At 34.2% G+C, this 22300-nt stretch overlaps 1 protein-coding gene across 1 annotated transcript in view; it reads left to right on the top strand.

Annotated features, from left to right (window-relative positions):
• PCLO (piccolo presynaptic cytomatrix protein) overlaps positions 1-22300 on the top strand; it is a 304144-nt gene that overhangs the window by 163924 nt on the left and 117920 nt on the right. The window contains exons 4-5 of the mRNA XM_054564343.1: positions 6216-7184; positions 16850-21938. Of these exons, the coding sequence (XP_054420318.1) occupies positions 6216-7184; positions 16850-21938 (6058 nt within the window). The remainder of the gene's footprint in view (positions 1-6215; positions 7185-16849; positions 21939-22300) is intronic.

The raw sequence follows: 22300 nt of genomic DNA on the forward strand, positions 1-22300 counted from the left end.
AAGACTGAAAAAGTATGTGAACTAGTAGTGTGCCATTCTAATCCAAATACAGCTTTAATCCTTGATGTAATATACATGATTTTAGTTGGCATGTTTTTGTCATGGAAAATGTTTACATTATATAGAAACTTACATTTAAACGTTCAACTGAATGAGAGACTTCATGTGGGCATATAGGAGTGTGAGGGTCTTACAGAAATGCACATACACGTAAAAGATGAATAGGGACAAAACTACTGATAAACTTAGACCTAGGAGTGATAACCCCAGTAAAAGTTGCTAACACTTTCCAATATTTTATTAGGTTTTGTTATTGATTCTGTAACCAAATGCACATCCAACTGCGCCAAAAGCCAATAGTCAAGAGATAGGTGGTGGTTAAAGGAAAGAAGTTATTCAAGTACCAGTCACCTGAGAAGATGGGGGACTCTGTCTCAAAGCCCATCTTAACACCTCAATGCAGGCAGAGGTTTTTCTAAGGAGCGAGAGGGAAAGCAGAACAAAGAGATCAAAGGGGAGGGGCTTGAAAGGTTCTATCAGGTATCAGTCCACTCTGATAAGGACCTTGATACTGGTCAAGCGATGGTCTGGTGTGTGTCGTCCTGATTTTCATCATTCTGGTTTTAGAGTTAAAGGTCAACATATCTTCCAGAGCAGGGATGCCTGGAGGTTGGAGTCTGTACCTTTTCAAGTTAGTTCCTAGAATTCTTATACAAACATGCTATTCATCTACAAGCTACATATTAGTCATAGTCAGCATTTACAGAAAAATGTCAAAAGAATGGTAGGGTGGGTTACATACCCACTGTTATAATTCCTACCCTTCACATTTAGTAATTCCTTAAAAATTAATATTTAAAATGCCTTTTTACTTTCTTAGTTTTCATATGAATAATTATGTTCTAATACATTCTGATAAAATCCTTATAACTACATATGAAGTAAATGAAGATGAACCCCAAATATTAAATTATGTATTTTGGATATGAGTTAGTTTTGTTTTGATGATTGTAAAAGGTACAAAAATACTAAGGAAGCTATATATTCTAGTCAAAAAGAGTATAATAAGCAAAGGACATGACACATATCCCATTCATTTTTAGGAGGCACAGAGTAAGAATAGCAGTATCACAAATACGTTATTATGTACAGTTGCAAAATGCAGTCTCATGAATGATCACAGATTTCTAATTTCTAATTGGGTAGTCTGAACAACTGATTGTGTAATCTGAGAAAAGAGTGCATCAACTGTGAATTCAATCCTTTTTCTTTTTACAGTTGACAAAAGGAAATACTTTAGATATTGCATAAGCAAACAATATGATTTTCATTATGCAGATTGAATTGTAAGAGTGTATGGCCTTCAATAAATAGAACACTCTAACACCAATACTATAAGTGACATTGATAAAAGTAACAAGTTGTGGGTAACACTGCTCCCCAATTTTTGGAACTGTCAGTAAGTCAAATAATGATTTCCAAGAAGGCTATTCGTGTAATTATTTCTCAGCTTAAAAAAATAACACCCTGAATTATAAGCAAATAAACAGAAAAACCAAAACCTGTGTAAAAATTATTGTTGACTCAAAAGCTTGACAGTGAACAGCAAACTCAGTGGTATTATAGCCCCAATTCTCTTGATTGCTAGGATTCCCTTTGCAGAATGGTGGGGGGCGGGGGCCCACCAAGTCTCTGCCTAAATACCTCTGTCGATGGAAATTATGTAAACTTCCAAAGCAATTCAGTTTGTCTTTTAGTGAAAATTCACATTGAAATGTTACTAAGTTTGGGGTTTTTTTTACTTTTACTAGCATGGGGCATGCTAGTATAGGTTTTGCAACCATCACTTCCTTACCATTTTAAGTCTAATGGCAAACTTTCAACCTGCTACAGGTCTTATTATCATGCTTCTGAAAAGGTACTTGGGAGAATAAAGAGGCAGGCTTCAGGTTCTGAGATTTTCCTTAATGGCATTGTTGCTATAGTTACAGCTGAAATGTTATATAAAACAAATTGCTTATTGATGGAAAAATGCTGAGTACATAGCAGCATCCTTTTTCTGGGTTTTTATTGCCTTCATTTCCCACTCATCTCTTAAGATTAATGGATTTTTGAAGCGTTGTTTTGTTTTGAACAAGCCCTGATCATTTGGTGTTAAAATAAATGCATTTTATTAACATGTACTAGCTGACAAACGAATATGTTCTTGTGTATTGTGATCAAAGTGGAGTTACTTTAAAAAAACTTTTTAATATTGGAGTTGAACTTTGATGTATTTTAATATCACAACATTGAGTAAACATGTGATCTTTACTAGAACCTTCTGAATATATTTAATGCATTTAATAATATAGATGAAACATAAACTTTAATTGTTTTATACTATTAGGAGATAAGATACTATGAGTATACTAAAAATAAAATATATTTTAAAGACAGAAAAACAGATGGAAATGGTTGAGAGCATCCATGATGATGTCTGGTATGTTAAAAAGCCTATATAAGCATTTATATTTTGTAATTTTATGTATTAGACTAAGTAATATAATATAAATACATTCAGTATATATAAATTATATGTAATACCTTATATTATTTATAATGTATATTCATTTTTGATTGTGTCACTGTCTTTAATATTTCAAAGAGAAACTGTAACTTATTTGATATTTAAGACAAAATACGAATAGTAAATAGTCATGTGTTTCACAATTGCAACTGTTATATAAACAGTTAATGCTATGCCTGATTAAATCTTTTCAGCTAATAAAAGTCATATATGGGCAGTGATATATAAGGCATTGAATTCCTATATAATTTAGGGAATTTTGATTAATTTTATCTTCAGAATGCTACAAGACTAGTAACATTATGAGTATTTAATCTTGTGACTAAAAGTACAGATAACATTTTTTGGACCTGCATTTATAATAGTCCTTAATTAAATTCCAGACTGCATTGATAAAAATCTTTGGGATTATTTTTGGTAAAAAAATGCAAAAAAAATTTGTGAAGCACAGATTTTTACATCTTCTCATGTATTTATAGAGCATTTCCCACATTATTTTTGTGAGGCAGATTATTGTAGTAATTGTGTTTGTATTAATGATAATAAGATAATGACAATGACATTTATTGTCCATAATGAAATTTGATTTTTATTCGTGTTGCTTCATAGTGCTTTTTTCATTTCTACTTTTGATTTTACTTTAGCCTCTGACTTTTTCTACCCTCTCTCTTAATAAACAAAATTTAAATTTACATGTTTAAAGAAATATAAAAATTTTGGTGTTGCTATAGTCCCCCCTTTCAACTTCTTTTTGATATTATAACATTGTCTTCTGAATATCTTTGCATTCTAATTTTGATTCTAGGACTGCAGAAAGAAGAGACACATATATGAGACCACCTGTTCAGCATTTCTAATTGTCTGTAGAAAAAATACTCCTGTGGGACTTATAATTTATGAAATTTCTAATTTTCTAAATTGATTTTCAGACATTCTTGTTAAATCTATCACATACTTTTCATTTTCCTTATTTTTTTAAATATGTATGAAATTTATTTTTACCCACATCATAGTTGTTTTACTTTATGTGAGTTCCCTGGTGGAATAAGCCTTACAGATACACTTTTAAAATGATGCATGTACTCTATAGATATAAATGGAATATAAATATACAGAACAGATGCATAAATGAATTATGCTGTCATAATTATTTGACATACTAGTAACATCAGTTTCCAAATTAATTTTGGTGACGAAGTGCAAAGTCATAAGAATTAGGCTTTGCTTTGCACTCTCATTCAAAATGTCAGTCAGTCATACAACCAAGCATGTAAAGCAACATCATTTAAAAAATATTACAAAATAGAAATTAAAAGTTTTAGATTTAACTGAATATGTATCAGATTTTAAGCAAAACATGAATTTTAACTAGCCATTGAAACTCTAAGAATAATATTGTTTATTCTTCGGTTGGCACTATTGCCTTCTCTTTGCCTTGAGACTTTAGGTGGGTTATCATTGCTTGTATGTTATCAAGCATTATTTTAAATTGCGAGAATGAAGTGTTTTATTTGACATAATGGATTAAATAGATTATACCTTTTATCCTCTTATTTAAACTTTAAATATATGAAAATAATGAATATACTATACTGAAATAGTGACTATGTTTGTTTCTTCAACACATTTACCATTTAACAAGAGCTGTGTACCATTGTGGTATCGTATGCTATAATGCAGGAAATGAGAACTTTGTAAGAATAATTTGTCTCCAAAACTAATATAAAATAATTATACTTTTAAGATTGACAAAAATGTCCAATGGAATGAAACCTGTATTACAGGTATACTAAAAATTTTGTGATTTACATTAGACTATACCCTGGACTGAATTACATAACATACACCTGCATTTGGTTATTAGAATCCATTTGACAAAACAGCACAGTAATATGCTATTTGTGTCCATGTTTGTTTTAAAAAAATGTCAGCCTCTGAATGAAGACATCCTAAATGGGTCTCAACCAAGCAATGTTTTTTAAAACCATTGAACAGATTAAGACAGGTTTTCTGTAGATAATACGGGAGTACCTCCTCCTGGAACAATTCCACCCAAGGACTGGTGCTTTTAGTATTTGATATAAGGGATCAAATCAGTTTTCTTCCTAAGACTTTTATATAAAATTATTAAATAAAAAAGCCACATTTCACTTCAGAGCTGCTTAAGAAGGAATTAAGAAGGGAATTGGTACCGGGTGATCATAAACACAAAAAGCCAATTAATTCACCATACATACTAATGTTTTGTAGACAGCATTTTACTGAAGTTAAATAATTTAATTTTGTCTTTACTCTTTTAGATCAGCAAATAAGAATTATGACAACTTATGGATTTCAAGAGTCATTATTAAGCAACATTTTTTATGTCTTTAAAGAAATAGAAGCTATAGTAAGCAATGAAACATGTCTGATAGTATCTTAGAGCAGTAACTGATTTTTGTCTCTTAAGTAACTTAAGTTATGCAACTGAAAAAGTGATCTGTTATGAAAAGAGGTTTGAAATTGAACTTCCAGGAAGACAATGCAACATATGAATACAGTACTGTTTTGTATGACCCTTCCAACTGTGTACTTTACAGAATAAGTACTCATGAAGTTGTAACAATTATAAACTAAATTTATAGCCTTTACTTTTTATATTATAACAAGTATAATGTAAGAAAATCACAGCGTAGATCAGTAAGGGAAGAATTCTGCAATTCTATTAGTCTAACATAATCTCTCTCTCCCATGTAATTATTTGTATGTTATGAGAGAGTAGTTTTAAATCCTTAGTTTGCAAAAGAATTAACAACAATTTATTAAAAGGGCAGATCTTCCTTTTTCTAGAGTGGGATCCAGCTAAAATAGTTTTGGTGTAATTCCCAGGAATTTTGATGTCTAAGGACATTGTTTGGCACAGGTGCCCATGAATTACACTGAGGAACAGAGGTAGAAGGAGCAGTTTTCAGCAATTCAGAAAACTCTGGGGGACCAAGGAGTTTGAGTCTGTGAATGCTTCTTGCTCAATTGAATGAGAAGTGTTAATGTTATTAAAAATGAAATTTTTCTTTAACCTAAAGCCAGATAATTATGCCTACATGATTCTTGAAAACTCTCAATGTGTCTTGTAAAATTCTCCTGTAGTACATAGAGCTACATTTGACCCAAGACAGGAGATAGGCTAAATACTCCAAAAAGAAAAAAAGAAAAAAAGAAAAAAAGAAGAACACTTTCTGATTAATTGGTGATTAAATGAAAATTACAATAAAACTTAACAGCTTTTTGAATAAATGTATGTTGGATATACTAATTTTGAAGACAGCAGGCTTAAAAAGTTAGTTATATTTGGAATAAATGGAGATTTTTCATAAAAATAATAAAAGGGTATTTCTCTATGACCATCTGTAATGTTAAAGATTTGTTTTTCTTTTTTCTGTTGAAGAGAGTGAATTACTCATCTTTAAAGATTTCTTATATTTTTTATCTCAAATAGTCTTTTTGCAATCTTCTTTAAAAATCACTGTTTCATTGGTTTAGAAAACAGTGATCCCCCTTCTTCATATACAAAAAAGAACTAGATATTGCCAAGTTTTAACCATAGTAAATGCACTGGAATAAATGCATTATAATATAATTAATCTGTTCAATGCTGTTTTATTTGCAGATTCAAGAATGGCTTTGTTTAAATTGCCAGACCCAGAGAGCGATATCAGGACAGCTTGGCGACATAGGCAAAATGCCCCCTACACCATTAGGACCAAAAGCCTCTTCTACACCTGTTCCTACAGAACAATCACCTCAGAAAACAGCAACACCTGGACAAGTAAAAGTTAAAAAGAAGGAACAAGAAATAAAAACAAAAAGTGAAAAAATCATTCCAGAAAAAGTAAAAGAAACACCTGTCATTGAAAAAATGTCCCCTGAGGTAACCACAGATCAAAAACAAGAAGAGAGTAAACAAGAAAAAGTCAAAGTTTTAGCCCCTCAAGAAAAAAGGGCAGTCTCTGAAGAAAAAAAACCACTTTCAGAAGATAAAAAGCCAACCACTGAAGGAAAAAGGCCACCTCCTCAAGAAAAAAGGCCACCTCCTGAAGAAAAAAAGCTACCTCCTGAAGGAAAAAGGCCACCTCCTGAAGAAAAAAGGCCACCTCCTGAAGAAAAAAGGCCACCTTCTGAAGAGAAAGGACCACCTCCTGAAGAAAAAAAGCCCCCTCTTGAAGAAAAAATGCCACCTCCTGAAGAAAAAAGGCCACCTTCTGAAGAAAAAGGGCCACCTCCTGAAGAGAAAAGGCCACCTCTTGAAATTAAAAAGCCAACTTCTAAAGACCAAATGCCAACCCCTGAAGAAAAAAAGGTTCCCCCAGGAGCAAAAACATTAGCTCTAGAGGAGGAACAGAAACATGACTTTCTTAAAACTCACGTACAAATTGCTGAAGAAACGCTTGAAGGCAGAGTAGCTCCACAGGCAACCCAGGAGAAGAAACCATCACAGATGGAGAGGGAAGATTCAGCAACTGGGGTGCTTCAGACTTTGCCTGAGGAAGATGATGGGACAACTAAAAAAATAAAAGATCAACCACAGGCAGTTTGCACAGTAAAGCCTGATCAGGTGGAACCTGGGAAAGAAAAAACAGTAAGTTATATTTTCCTAACTTTGCACAGTCCACTGTCTTATGTATATAATTTACTAATTTATACCTAAGTATACTAGAATGCTTAATGTTAATTATATAAGTAAAGTTCTACAATTAAATGATGTTTTTATAAAAGTATAATAGATGTTTGTTAAAATGAAGAACTTTGGGTTTTTTTTGATAGCTTAATGTAGTTTAATAAAGCATAGACATAAATTTATTTTTCTAGCTTTTATGTCCATCAGATAATTCATCCAAATCCTGCAGCATGATGGTGAAGAGTTTCTTTCCAGTTTAAGTTATTCCTTTTTTTCTCTCTGCTATGAACATAAAATCAGTATCCTCCTTTAATATGAAATAATGTGTTTTAATATTTCTAATAATTTGTCCACTTGGTTAAATGAGTCAACAAGTTTCCCATTTAAAAACATTTTAGGCTGTGTTTAGCCATAAAATTATAAAACAGTGATTGGAAAAAAATGTGGAAAAGCTTAAGAATTGTCTTTTCTTAGTATTTAGTATGATATTAATGCATTATTTTCAGAGTTTTGTTCGATGTGTTTAAAGTTGTAGGGTTATTTATAATCCAAGAATAATCTGCAATAATATATTTTTCTTCTTCTTTAGTAGAAACTTTTGAGAGTGCCCCATCTTTTCCAATATTTTTACAAGCAATAATGTCATTTTTAGAAGAACTCTGATTTTTCATATTACAAAAGGTCTTACGATATATCTGGTTGACTAATTTTAATTCACAGATGATAGCAATGACTTGCAGGAAATGAAATGATGTATTAGTATTTAAAGTTAATATTAGAACTCTAATTAGAACCTATAACCATCCCGACCCTGGCTTAGTTGTTTTTTTTGTTATCGTGGTTTACATTTTTTAAAACTTGCTTACTAACCTACCTCTGGTATGCGATGCATACCTCATTAAATAAATTTTGATCTTCTTTTGCTATATAAATGCATTTATCACAGTCATAGAAAGCAGATGCCCATACATGTATTCTCTACTCGAATGGCTGGATCTAACCACTACCACCAGCACCAGCCCCAGCACCACTACCCCCCATAGCTTCTCTTAGCTAGCCACTTTTCAGACCGTGATGCTTTTTACCGTTTTTCCCTTTGAGGAACTGTCCTTGGTCATGACCTTTCCTTTATTGTTGTTCTTTCTTTGTCTTTCTCATCATTCCTTATGAGTTCTTTCATTAAGGCTATTACTTTTACTTTCCCAGTCTCCATAAAATGAGATTTTTTTCTTATTTTTCTTTGAGTTCTGTCTTCTTTCCTCTTAGTGGGTGGAGTCCCATGAACAGTTCCTAAATCCACCTGTGTACCTAGAGGCCCCTTGAATTGTCAGACCTGCATTTTCAAATACACAGTAGATCATCCCACTTCAAAGCCTCACTGTAAGCTGGAACTCACTATCAGCTGGAATTGTTTGTTAGAATATTGTCCACTTTTATAGAACCAGCTTCTGCTTCTGACTTTTCTATTTCCTATAATGGTATCATCATTCATACTGTCTCTTATTTTCTAGTCTGAGTAATCTGACGTCTCTTCTTACACACTCTTTGCTCCCCACATCCAATTTATCATACTCCTGTTCATGAGCTCCCACGCCTAAGGACACTATTCCACTTATGGCCTTCATGACCTTTTACCAATGATTTGAATAATCCTATTACTGGCCACTGTGCCTTCTGTTTCTCCCTTCTCCAGTGTATAGTTGCCAGATAATTATTTTCCAGGGTTCAGACAGTGTAACTCAGATACCTCTAATGTCTCTCTATTACTTGTTAAATATAATTTAACAAATGTGCCCTAATATTTTGTTAATGCACTGCTTATTATATTAATTTGTACTTTTATCATTTTCTATCATTTCCTTTTATTTTTTTACAACCTCAATATGTGTATCCTTATGGTATTTCTAAATTAAGTGTATTACTAAGTTGCTAACATTATTTACAATGTAAACTATTGACAAAAATAAAAATCAGTGAAATCAATGAGAAATGATCATTTTAGTTATTTAAGATTTATTTATCATTATATTTATTTAAATGCAGATATATTTGACCACATTAAAATATGATTAATGATAGGGTTTTATAGAGAGCATTGATTGAGCATACTTTAATATTTTAGAAATTCTGGGGCTGAAATTTTTTGATAGAGTTATTTGAAATTGAACTTCTAAGTTGAGTTGATTTTTGTATTTTGACATTTTGTTTTAATAACTATCATAACAAAAAATTAGAACCCACAAGGATATATCAGAAATGAATGAAGTAGATCAAAGATCATACTTGTCCAATCTTGCTATCTGTTTTCTAAGTTTAAAATTCAAAGCAAATTTTTTTCTTAATTGTAGAAATTCAACAAATAAGTGTTAATCTCCTGACACCAAACATCAGGAAATCAGATGTTTTTAAAATATTTTTTTAAACATATGGCCTTACAACCCACTAAAGTTTGTTATCTGGAAGATTTATAAACAATAAAATTATTGTCTTTAAAGTTTGTTAAATGAATAGAAATGACAGCTTTTAAAAGTAACATGTCATTTTACGTAGCATAATGACATAATTTCCAAATATCTGTCTTCAAAAGAGTGTTTTCACATAATTTTTTTAAGAAACAGCTATTGTTTATTTTTTCTTAATACCTGAAATGCAGCATATTACTAATAACCAGGGTTTAATTTTTTCCTAAATACCTAGTAAGTAGTATATTACTACAAACCAGTTGTCATCACCAAAAGATTGAGCAACTTTGGCATACTTCTACTTTTGTTTAAAAAGGATTAAATCTTTACGTTTATAGCTTTTCAAGTTAATTTCTTGTGATATAATCAATAAACCTATAAATTCATAGTTATTCTCTGTCATTACAAAATATAAAAGATTTTTTGAAATATAAAGGCCTCAGTGTAGAGCATGTACTATATCTGTAAAATCTTGGGGCACTTGATGCAATTCTAACTGACTTATAACAGATACAGGTAAATGAATTTCTTACATATTACTATGTCTATAGCCTTACTCTTAAAAAAAATTCCAAAGAGAAAAGCCACTCTTCAATATTTAATATGTAGTTTTTTCATTTAAAAATATATAAACACATATAACTTTATTAAACAAATCACTCACTATTGAGGTTGTCTTCATTGGTACATTATTTCTTAGTGTCTCACAATAGTAATTCTTTTAGGATTTTATTATTGAAATACATTGTTGAACATTATAAAGTGAGCATGTTAGAAATATCTACACTTTGCTTCTATTATTATGTAACCTTTTGTTATTTGCTTTGTTGTAGTAATTTTCCCCCAGCCTTCCACAGTTATATCTTTGCTTCTTCTAACAATATTTGCTAACAAATACATGCGGTTTGATTTTTACCATATTGTTTTCTACATATTATTTTAGTCATTTTTTCTGTGGCAGAAAAAACAATTTCCCCAGAACATGTGACTTTTTTCTTATACTATTAGGTAAGAAAACTCAAATGAAGATTATTTCTTTGTTATTCAATTTATTGAAAATTTATAAAGTACCAGAATGTTTTTTTTGTGAAAATAATATAAATTTGTGATAGTGTCATAATACCACTTGTGATAATGCAAAAGCACATTATGTGTTTAGGCAATGCATTATTAGCGATAAAAGATGTAATACAGATATTAAATAGTTTTTCTGATAATGTCAGACATTTTTGGCCAACTTGTGTCAGATCTTATTTAACTTGGTCATCGTTGCTTTCAACTTGTAAAATTGCTGATGAAAAGTTTATAGCAATGTGTTATGTAAGCTTCTTTATGCATGTGTTTCTGTGTTTCTGTGTTTCTTACATTATTAGTATTATCTGTAACACATTATTTTTTCATGGAAATCTTTTTAAAGAATATTTTGTCTACCACTTACCTAATAGAGGAAAGTTGGTTTAGTTGAAACTGGGTAAGATGAACCATAAATCTGCCTAACTGAACAGAAAGCTTCAGTGTAGAGGTGAGCAAATGAAACGACTCTCTCACTATATCCTTTCCTTACAGTATAATTTCCAATTATTTCCCAGGATTCTCACAGACCATGCGACGAACTGACATGAGAAATAAATGAATAGCGGTGTCAGTATTTTTATTAAATGGTAGTAAAATATAATTTTAGATTGCAAATACAACAAAAAACGTTAGTGTTTACTTCTTACAGTCCATTAGATAATTTGGTATATTTGCCTGAGTTTCTGCACCTCACGGTCAAGACTCCTGACCTAATAGATCCACTTGGCTCTCTCAGCCCTCCGAAATATGCCTCCAATGAACTTTCAGGCAACCTAATATTCCCCATAAGTGAGAAATAGAAAACCAGCTAAATAGGTCTTTGTGTAATTCTTGAATGTAGCTTGTGTTCTCTCTCTTTTTAACCTGTTCTCAGTTCTTCTCTGTGCTCTGAGGCTGCACCCTTATGTTAAAACTATCAGAAAAATCCCACCTGGACCTCTGCAACACTCTTTTCCTTAGTGGCAGTCATTTTTGCTGCTGAACTCCCTATATTGATAAGTTTTAAATTAGTTTTCATCAGAAATCAAAATAACACTCTTTTATTTGGCACTATGTAAAGTACTTCTTCTCTCATTTAATCCACATAACTAATGATAAGATAAATAGTATATCTGTTTTAAAGAAGAGGAAACTAAATTTCTGTGCTCAAGTTCACATATATGGGAAACAGCAAAGCTAAGATTATAGCTCAGTTCTGATTAAGGCTGAACTTCTTAAATACTATACATAGTGCTTCTTTCTTTATACTTTTCACATACTGCCTTTTCATTATTATAATTATTCATATCACTTGGCAGCTCCCACTATAATCCCAAACACCTTGTTAATTTTTACATTGTTTGTATATGTTATTTTATTTATTCATTTATTTGTCACTTGTGTCATTCTTACTAATATAGTATATTATTTGCATTTCTTTGTTGCCACAAAATTTTCTTTCCATTCATTGCTATCTTTCCATATGTTTTTGTCAAATGGAAGTAAAGTTTATTCTGAAATACAATAAATAATTTGAAAGGTATATTCTTTTTTACTTTTTTAGCTTAATACTTTAAAATTACATGTTACTACTGAATTCTGTCTTTTTATGTATATACTCAATGGAATACTGCTTGTCTACATTTGATACATTGCATTGAAACACTATAGCTTTTCAAATAAAAACCAAAATTTCAACATCCTTTAGCATAAACTTTTATTTCTGATTAAAATGACCCATGGGTTAACATTCAAGTTATATATGGCCACTGTATATAATAGCATCATAATCAAATAGGATGGAAAATAATGATGTTTTCTGTAGTGAAAAAGATTCCCGTGTAGGTGGTACTATCTGATTTTTCTCTGCAGACTCAGTGAATCTTATGGACTTCATCATGTTTAGAGTATTTGTAACACTCCAACTAGCAAGCCATTTTAACCCAAACACTCTATAAATGATTAAAGATTCATTTGTAGTTTTACTTTGGCCCATTAAAATAAATGACTTGGGGGAAATTAACCAAAAACTTAATTATTGCATCCTATCTTTATATAATATTATATTAACCAGGAATCCACTTCTTAGCCCCAGTAATATCCAATAATTCCTATTTACCTTTGACATGGAAGGCTAAAAGTTTCATGGGGGTGAGTAGCAGAACTAAGTTTGGCAGTGCAGAGGTGTCTTGGTATATTCATCACTACAGCAGATGTCTCAAGATGTGACACCACGCAACGAGTTTCAAATGGGTCTAAATTCACTGCCTTTCAGCAGTAGAATATTGGAAGGAAAAGGAATTCTTTACTGTTGGCTTTGTATTGGCAAGTAAAAAAATACGAATTTTAGCCTTTGAAAATTTTGTTACTCATATATACAAACTAGGAAGGCTCAAGTAGTCATACTTTTTTTATTCATGGGAATTGCTCAATACATAATAAAAAACAAAAGTCAGTATAATCGATGTAATGGAAAATATACTTAGCAGAACTTAGGAAAATGTATTTCTTGGGGGAGCTGAAAAATAATATTGCTATTTTTTTTAAAAAGTTGCTTAAATTATGGCTGTTCCCAATCACTGCCTCCACCTAAGATGAGAAATAAAATTCTCATGCAAAGGATAGATACTGGAATTTTATTCTTACATGATAATTTCAGAGGTCACTCTAGATGTATTTTGTAAAAAATAAAATGGATAATTAATTTTAACACCTGACTATTTAAATGAAAAAAGTACAAAAATAAGAAATTTCAGTGATATTTACACAAATATGTATATGTATTATATATCTATGTAACTTAGAACCATTTAAATATGTTCACTTTATTAAATCTTAATAGGTTAGTAAATTGCTTAATTTTCTTCTCAAAAATAAGTATACAGCCATACAGTTTTTGAAGCAACTAAGAGAAATTTCTCAATCTTTTAGTTCTAGACACATTTGGAAGAAAATAAGCCCAGTAATTCTTTCCTCACATAAATCCTTTGATCATATTTTTCTAGAGTTACAGTACTTCAGACATCTGTTTGAAGTTTGAATAATTAGAGAAAATCACATCCAACTTACAAGCTGTGTTTTACTTTCTTCTCAGTTCCATGTACTCTTTCATGTTTGATCAAATCATTCCCTTGTTAAGAAACATTATTTACGAGGTGAAGTTTTGCAATGTTAAATCCATATAGACTGGTTAACCTACCTATATTGGTACAAGTTGTACTAGTACTCTCACCAGCCGTCTCACAAAGAAGAGTGGATAGTCACAGAAAGGATAAATTGATGGACAGATGAGTACCTTAGTGTCCTGATCTCTGTATATGAAGAAAACTTTGTGTTCAAATTTTAGCATTAGGTGAAAAGGTGAATGTGTAGGTATCTTAAATCAAGGAGGCAAAGGCCCTGATTGGTCTATGATCTGATGATTAACAAGTTAATAGTATAATGAATCAGCAGGTCACTCACCTGTGTTAGAGGACTTTATACCTATGCTTCTTAGTATGATAAAAACTGACATTTTGAACTTTTTCATTAGATCATGGTACAATAAGTACGTGACCAAATGTTCCTTCGGAACACTTCAGCCCAATGGCCTTTGGTCACCTAACTTGATTTTCTTATTAACGAATCCTAACATTTATCTTGGACCTACAAACCTGTAAAACAAAATCTTACCAGATTTTGCCACCTTATAGTATGGAGAAGAGGAATGCTTGGTGGTCAGGGGAGGGATCATCACTGCATCATCATTGATAAATTATGATCAAATCCTGTGAGGAGTATGGAGGAAAGAGACCAAGAAGACAGAGGCAGGAGGGAGAAGGGGTAAAACATATTACTGAAGAAAGAAGGAAAACGTGAACACAGGAGCCTCATAAAAGGGATTGTAGGGTAGGTATTTTGTTATTTATGTGTGATAGTCTTCTGTCTAATGCATCCTAACTTCCTTTTTCATATATGTCTGGTCCTAATCTTATTTTTGTAAAACATCATTAGAACCTTCAGAATCTATTGAATAAAATTATAATTTATCCTTTATTATATAAATTGTTATATATAACAACAGTAATATTTCTTCTGTATCTCTATAGTTTTGTTACATTGTTATGTTTTATAATATATGCAGACACAAAGAATACAAATGAGTCCATCAAACTGTGATTATGAAAGATCATTTTCTTGACCTTTTATTCACAAGAAGCTTAGATATTCCACTCTATGCTTATGGTGTTTACTGTGATTTAGTGAAACTTGGGAAAGAAGACAAGGAAAGACATAGAAAGCATAGAAAGCAGAGCATGTTTTGATGGACTCAAAAACATGCTCTGGCATTGTGTGGGATGTGAGAAAATGGAAATATCCCTCCACTATAACCATCCAGAAAGATTTTATTAAAAGACCACTTTGACTATGCTTACCTCTCCAACATGTAGCTCTTAAGAGAAGGGAACCAAGTTTTTGGATGCTCTTTAGCCCTACTACTATAGCCTCCTAACTGCAAATAAGTAACCCTTTCCTTCAAAGACATTTGAAGTGGTCCAGGGAAACTAATTCTTGATAAACAAAAGAGTAAGCATTGCTTTTTGGACTATGTCATGAAAAATACATCAGACTGCTTTTTTAAAATTGAGTTATGTTGCAAATTCAGCAAAAACATTTTACCCTATTATGTGTTCAAGATACAACTCTAACCATTCATAATAAAGACAGACATGGAGATGAAATGAATATGAAATGAATAGCAAGCCAACAACTTTTACATATGAGAACTCTGTAAGTAAAAAAGGAGGATGAGGGGAAGGAGGTGGAGAAGGTAGAAGAGAAAAGGAAGGAAGGAAGAAAAGCAAAAAGGAAAGAAGGCACTAAAGAAGAGGGATGTTTTTGCATGTTTGTTGTTTCTTACCCAACCTGACACCTGTTCATTTTGTCTGTAGATAGGTTGGAGCCCATGCCTACACACCCAATAAAAAGTGGAGTGGAGTTGAGGTGACCTCATAGACCAGCATCAAATAAACATGTCCTTTTGCAGCTCTTCTTCTGGTCTCTTCCTCTCAGACGGGTGTGAGATTTTTTGATGTTCTCCTTTAAACATGGAAACTACCTGGATCAGCTGGGTCTCATTTTACTCATAGGTTTTTAAAATTTCGACTTATGCAAAAAGTTTTTATGTTGAATATTTTTAAGGCCTCTCTGATTCTCAAATCAAATTGTCATCATGACCATAATATAGGAAAGCAGCTCAAGCCCCCAATTTGCCTATTCTGTGTCTCACCTCCCTGGAAAGCCTATGTTTCCATTCACAAAGCTATTGTTCTGGTTGAAGAGAGTTGACTTTGAAATTCTGTGAATGTAAAAATCCAAGTGTTTTCTAAGTCAGAGGATGTTTGTAAGTGATATTTGTTAAGTATCTCAAGGTAGGATGCTGAAGATAAATGTGATTAATAACTCTACAGAAATAATAGCTATTTCTCTTTTACCGAAGCCGTGAGTCATACTGATTGTGTTACTTTTTTTTTTTACAGTTTATAATTCTAAGCATTCTATTCAAGTGATACAGCATTATAAAATTAACCTTAATACCAAGTGTAGTGTTTTACATTTTTAAAATGTCTTTTAAAAACAATGCCTTGTTTGAATCTCTCTCAGAAAAAACAAAGTTCCTTGGTGGTAGGTGGGGTAAATATCGCTGTGGCCCCATAATGATACATGCTTGCTTCAGTTAATTTTCCGACATCCCATAAAGTCTGGTAGAAGCCCATCCTCTTATTTTTTTTCTTTCTTTCCCTGTTGAATTCTATCCTAAAGTATAATGAGAAATTCTGTTTTTGAGGGAAAATGATACTGAAATGTAAACAGAATCTTAATGGACTAAGAATGCCATTGCAAATTGACACTTAAACTAAGATTAAATGAGAACTAACCTTATTTAATATGTGTTAACTATTTTCTTTTCTTTTTGCCCATTCAAAGATTTATTTAAAACAATACTGGCTTACAGTCAAATACATTTTCTATAATTTTTCCCTGCTCATAATAGTTATTAGTGAGTAATGGAGAGACCATTTTATTAGTTTAATCATGTTAAGTTTTCCTGTATCTTTTCCTCCCTGCTAGGAAAAGGAAGATGACAAATCAGACACCTCAAGTTCTCAACAGCCTAAAAGCCCACAAGGTCTGAGTGACACAGGATATTCTTCTGATGGCATATCAGGGTCACTTGGTGAAATTCCAAGTCTTATTCCAAGTGATGAAAAAGATTTGCTCAAAGGTCTCAAAAAGGACTCTTTTTTACAAGAAAGCGGTCCCTCCAGCCCCTCAGATTTGGCTAAGTTGGAAAGTACTGTCCTATCCATTTTGGAAGCCCAGGCAAGTACACTGGTTGAAGAAATGTCAGGAAAGAAAACACAACCTCAAATGGTTTCTCCTGAGCAGCCTAAGGATGATGAGCAGAAGACTCAGGGATTAAGTGAAACATTGGAAACTATAATTTCAGAAGAGAAGCTCAAAGAGAGTCGAGAAGAAAAAGATACTTTTACAAAAGATGGTCAAAAAGATGCTCCTTCCAGAAAGGACCACAAAGAAAAGTCTGAGTTTGTTGATGACATAGCTACAAGAAGACAGCTTTATGATTCAGTTGAAGACAGTAGCGAAAGTGAAAACTCACCTGTTCCACAAAGAAAACGGAGAACTAGTATCGGTTCATCAAGCAGTGACGAGTATAAACAGGAAGATAGTCAAGGATCAGGTGAAGAGGAGGACTTTATCCGCAAACAGATCATAGAAATGAGTGCTGATGAAGATGCTTCAGGTTCTGAAGATGACGAGTTCATTAGGGACCAGCTCAAAGAGATCAGTAGTACTATTGAGAGCCAGAGGAAGGAAGAAACAAAAGGGAAAGGGAAAGTAACAGCAGGGAAACACAAGCGACTGACTCGAAAAAGTAGCACAAGCTTTGATGATGATGCAGGGAGACGCCATTCATGGCATGATGAAGATGATGAGACATTTGATGAAAGTCCTGAAATTAAATACAGAGAAACTAAAAGTCAGGAGAGTGAAGAACTTGTCGTTGCTGGTGGAGGAGGGCTACGTCGATTTAAAACGATTGAACTCAACAGCACAATTGCAGATAAATATTCTGCAGAATCATCACAGAAAAAAACAGCATTGTATTTTGACGAAGAGCCAGAATTAGAAATGGAAAGCCTGACAGACTCACCAGAAGATAGGTCAAGAGGGGAAGGATCTTCTAGTCTTCATGCTTCCAGCTTCACTCCTGGCACATCCCCTACATCGGTGTCATCACTTGATGAGGACAGTGACAGTAGCCCGAGTCACAAAAAAGGAGAGAGCAAACAGCAACGCAAAGCTCGGCACAGATCTCATGGTCCTCTTTTACCTACTATTGAAGATTCTTCAGAGGAAGAAGAATTGAGAGAGGAAGAAGAATTATTGAAGGAGCAAGAAAAGCAGCGGGAATTAGAACAGCAACAAAGAAAGAGTTCTAGTAAAAAATCAAAGAAAGACAAAGATGAACTTCGAGCTCAGAGAAGGAGGGAAAGACCAAAGACACCACCCAGTAATCTCTCTCCCATTGAGGATGCGTCTCCAACAGAAGAACTGCGTCAGGCTGCAGAAATGGAGGAGCTCCATCGATCTTCTTGTTCTGAATATTCACCCAGCATAGAGTCAGATCCAGAAGGTTTTGAAATAAGCCCAGAAAAAATAATAGAAGTGCAAAAAGTTTATAAATTGCCCACAGCTGTGTCTTTATACTCACCGACGGATGAACATTCTATTATGCAGAGAGATGGTGGCCAAAAGGTATTAAAAAGTGCTGAGGAGATATATGAAGAAATGATGCATAAAACCCACAAATATAAAGCTTTTCCAGCTGCAAATGAACGAGATGAAATATTCGAAAAGGAGCCTTTGTATGGTGGGATGCTAATAGAAGATTACATTTATGAATCTTTAGTAGAGGACACATACAATGGTTCAGTTGATAGCAGTCTGCTAACAAGGCAAGAAGATGAAAATGGGTTTATGCAGCAGAGAGGGAGAGAGCAAAAAATAAGACTTCCAGAACAGATTTATGATGATCCTATGCAGAAAATTACAGACCTCCAGAAAGAGTTTTATGAGTTAGAAAGCTTACATTCTGTTGTGCCTCAAGAAGACATTGTTTCAAGTTCTTATATTATCCCAGAAAGCCATGAGATAGTGGATCTGGGTAGTATGGTAACTTCTACCAGTGAAGAAAAAAAATTACTAGATGCTGATGCTGCCTATGAAGAACTCATGAAGAGGCAACAGATGGAGTTAACACCTGAATCCAGTCCAACCCAGCCCCCCATCAGGGATGACATGACAGAGTCCACTATGGACTTTGATAGGTTGCCCGATGCATCTTTGACATCAAGTATTCTTTCAGGAGCATCTCTTACAGATTCAACCAGCAGTGCAACACTCTCTATTCCAGATGTTAAAATAACCCAACATTTTTCAACAGAGGAAATTGAAGATGAATATGTAACCGATTATACAAGAGAAATTCAAGAGATAATTGCCCATGAATCATTTATTTTGACATACCCTGAGCCTTCAGAAAGTGCTACAGCTTTTCCACCCTCTGACACCCCTTCCCTCACATCATCTGTTTCTTCAGTTTGTACCACAGATAGCTCCTCACCCATCACCACCCTTGATAGCATAACCACAGTTTATACAGAGCCAGTAGACATAGTAACTAAGTTTGAAGATTCTGAGATTTCTTCATCAACATACTTTCCAGGCAGCATTATAGACTATCCAGAAGAAATAAGTATATCTTTAGATCAGACTGCCACACCAGATGGTAGAACTAGTGCTGATCATATTGAGATTTCATTATCTGATATGCTACCCTCTGTCTTAGAATCTGAAGAAACTAAACCCAAGGGGCTAATTGCTGATACCATTTCCACTGACTTATCTATACCTGAAAAAGACCCAGCGAAGAAAGCAAAGAAGGAAACTGGGAATGGAATTATTCTGGAAGTTTTGGAAGCTTACAGAGATAAGAGGAAGGAGTCAGAGGTTGAACTAACAAAAATTAGCTTATCTGAAACTGTGTTTGATCAACCACCTTCTGGAATAGTCCTTCCAATGAAGGAACAAGTTTCAACTGCATGCTTTATATCTGAAGAAGTCTTTGGTCAAGCAAAACCTGCATCTCAGTTACCACCTGGAAGTCCTTCTGTTTCCTCTCTTCCAACTAATACACGTGTATTCTTACGAAGTTCTTCTTTGGACATATCAGCTCAGCCTCCTCCCCCTCCTCCTCCACCCCCACCCCCTCCTCCACCTCCACCTCCTCCTCCTCCCCCACCGCTTCCTCCACCAACCTCACCTAAACCCGCTATTCATCCTAAAAAAAAGTTAACAGTTACAGCTCCAGTGACTCTAACTATGACAGCTATACCTCTAGTTGACACTGTTACTCCTGAAGAGACCACAGTTGTTCCAAGGAGTAATGGGTTACCTGTAACAAAAATATGTACCACTGCACCTCCACCTGTTCCCCCTAAGCCATCTTCAATTCCATCTGGACTTGTATTTACACATAGACCTGAGCCTAGCAAACCTCCCATTGCCCCTAAACCATCAGTTCCACAGCTTCCAGTAACTACACAAAAACCAATAGAAATGCACCCCAAACCAACAGGTCTACCTTCAACTTCAAATATGACATTAAATTTAGTCACCACAGCAGATTATAAATTGCCTTCCCCTACTTCTCCACTTTCCCCTCACTCTAACAAGTCCTCACCAAGATTTTCCAAATCCCTCATGGAAACTTACGTGGTTATCACACTGCCATCTGAACCTGGGACTCCAACAGATTCTTCAGCTAGTCAAGCAATTACCAGTTGGCCCCTGGGATCACCCTCCAAAGATCTCATGGCCATTGAACCAGTGTTTTCTGTAGTTCCTCCTGTGACAGCTGCAGAAATTTCACACCCATCAGAACAGAGCCTCTACATTTCAGGAGCTTTGGAGACATTTTCTGCTCTTCCTATCACAACACTATCTTCGTGTCAAGCAGCTCCAAGTTCAGTTACACAGTTTCTTACAACTGAAGTCTCTAAGGCTGAGGTTTCAGCAGCCAGAAGTACAGTCCCTAGTGTTGGTCTCGGCAGTGTCTGTATAACAATTCCTCCAGAGCCTCTTGCTTTAGACAACCTAAATTTAGAAAAGCATCAGCATAAAGAAGATGGAAAGTTACAACTTATCGGTGATGCCATTGATTTACGTACAGTACCAAAAGTGGAAATTAAAGTAACTGAAAAGTGTATGGATCTTTCTGCTTCTACAATGGATTTGAAAAGGCAGACTACAACAAATGAAGCTTATGGGAGACAGATCAGTGCTGTCCAACCCTCTATTATAAATCTCAGTGCAACTTCATCAGTAGTGACTCCAGCATCCCTGGTCACTGAGACAGTGACTGCTGCCACATGCACAGTTGGTGCAAGTTACACTGCAGGCACAGAAAGCTTTGTGGGTATAAGACATGCAACAACAACACCACTTCAGCTTACTACATCAAAGCATACTGAGCTCCCATACAGGATACCAAGTGGCCAGTCTTTTCCTACAGTTAGGCAGGAAGCACCAATAAACTTATCTTTAGGTACTTCAGCACATGCAATGGCACTGGCTACTACAAAGCCTGTTACTGTGCCTCCTGTTGGTGTGACAAATGGATGGAGTGATAGCACCACATCCCAGGGAATCACTGATGGAGAAGTAGTGGATCTCAGTACAACAAAGTCTCATAGAACTGTTGTAACAGTGGATGAATCTACTTCAAGTGTGGTGACCAAAATAATAGAAGATGATGAAAAACCTGTTGATCTGACTGCAGGGAGAAGAGCTGTGTGCTGTGATGTGGTTTATAAGTTACCTTTTGGAAGGAGCTGCACAGCACAGCAGCCTGCAACTACTCTACCTGAGGATCGTTTTGGTTATAGGGATGACCACTATCAGTATGATCGATCAGGGTCATATGGATACAGAGGGATTGGGGGAATGAAGCCTTCCATGTCTGACACTAACTTAGCAGAAGCTGGACATTTTTTCTATAAAAGTAAGAATGCTTTTGATTATTCAGGAGAAACTGATGCAGCAGTAGATCTAACTTCAGGGAGAAGTTCTGCAGGTCAGTATGATGTGGCATCAGACCTTTCCTTGAAATATCATTATGGTGTCCCTCATCTCATATCAGGATGAAAATGCCCTCCCTTTTCCATTTTGTTACTTTTTTCTCTTTCTTTGGATATTTTGGCAACATATTTTGAAGTCCATGTGCACCTTTTATTTCTTCTTTTTTAAAAAATTTGTTCTGCCCAAAGTCACCTGCATGTGCCTGCATGTTCAACATTGCTTTTATTCAGCATTTAATTAGGTTAACCAGTGAATTTGCATGCAGTCCCATTCATTATGTTCATCAAGATTGAGCGCTCTTTCAAACCCCAAAACCATCATTCATTCTGAGAACCGGACTGTAACTCTACCCTGTAT

The sequence above is a fragment of the Pteronotus mesoamericanus genome, unplaced genomic scaffold (assembly GCF_021234165.1).
Source record: "Pteronotus mesoamericanus isolate MK-2021 breed Mesoamerican mustached bat unplaced genomic scaffold, CSHL_Meso_final scaffold_85, whole genome shotgun sequence".
Taxonomy (NCBI): Eukaryota; Metazoa; Chordata; class Mammalia; order Chiroptera; family Mormoopidae; genus Pteronotus; species Pteronotus mesoamericanus.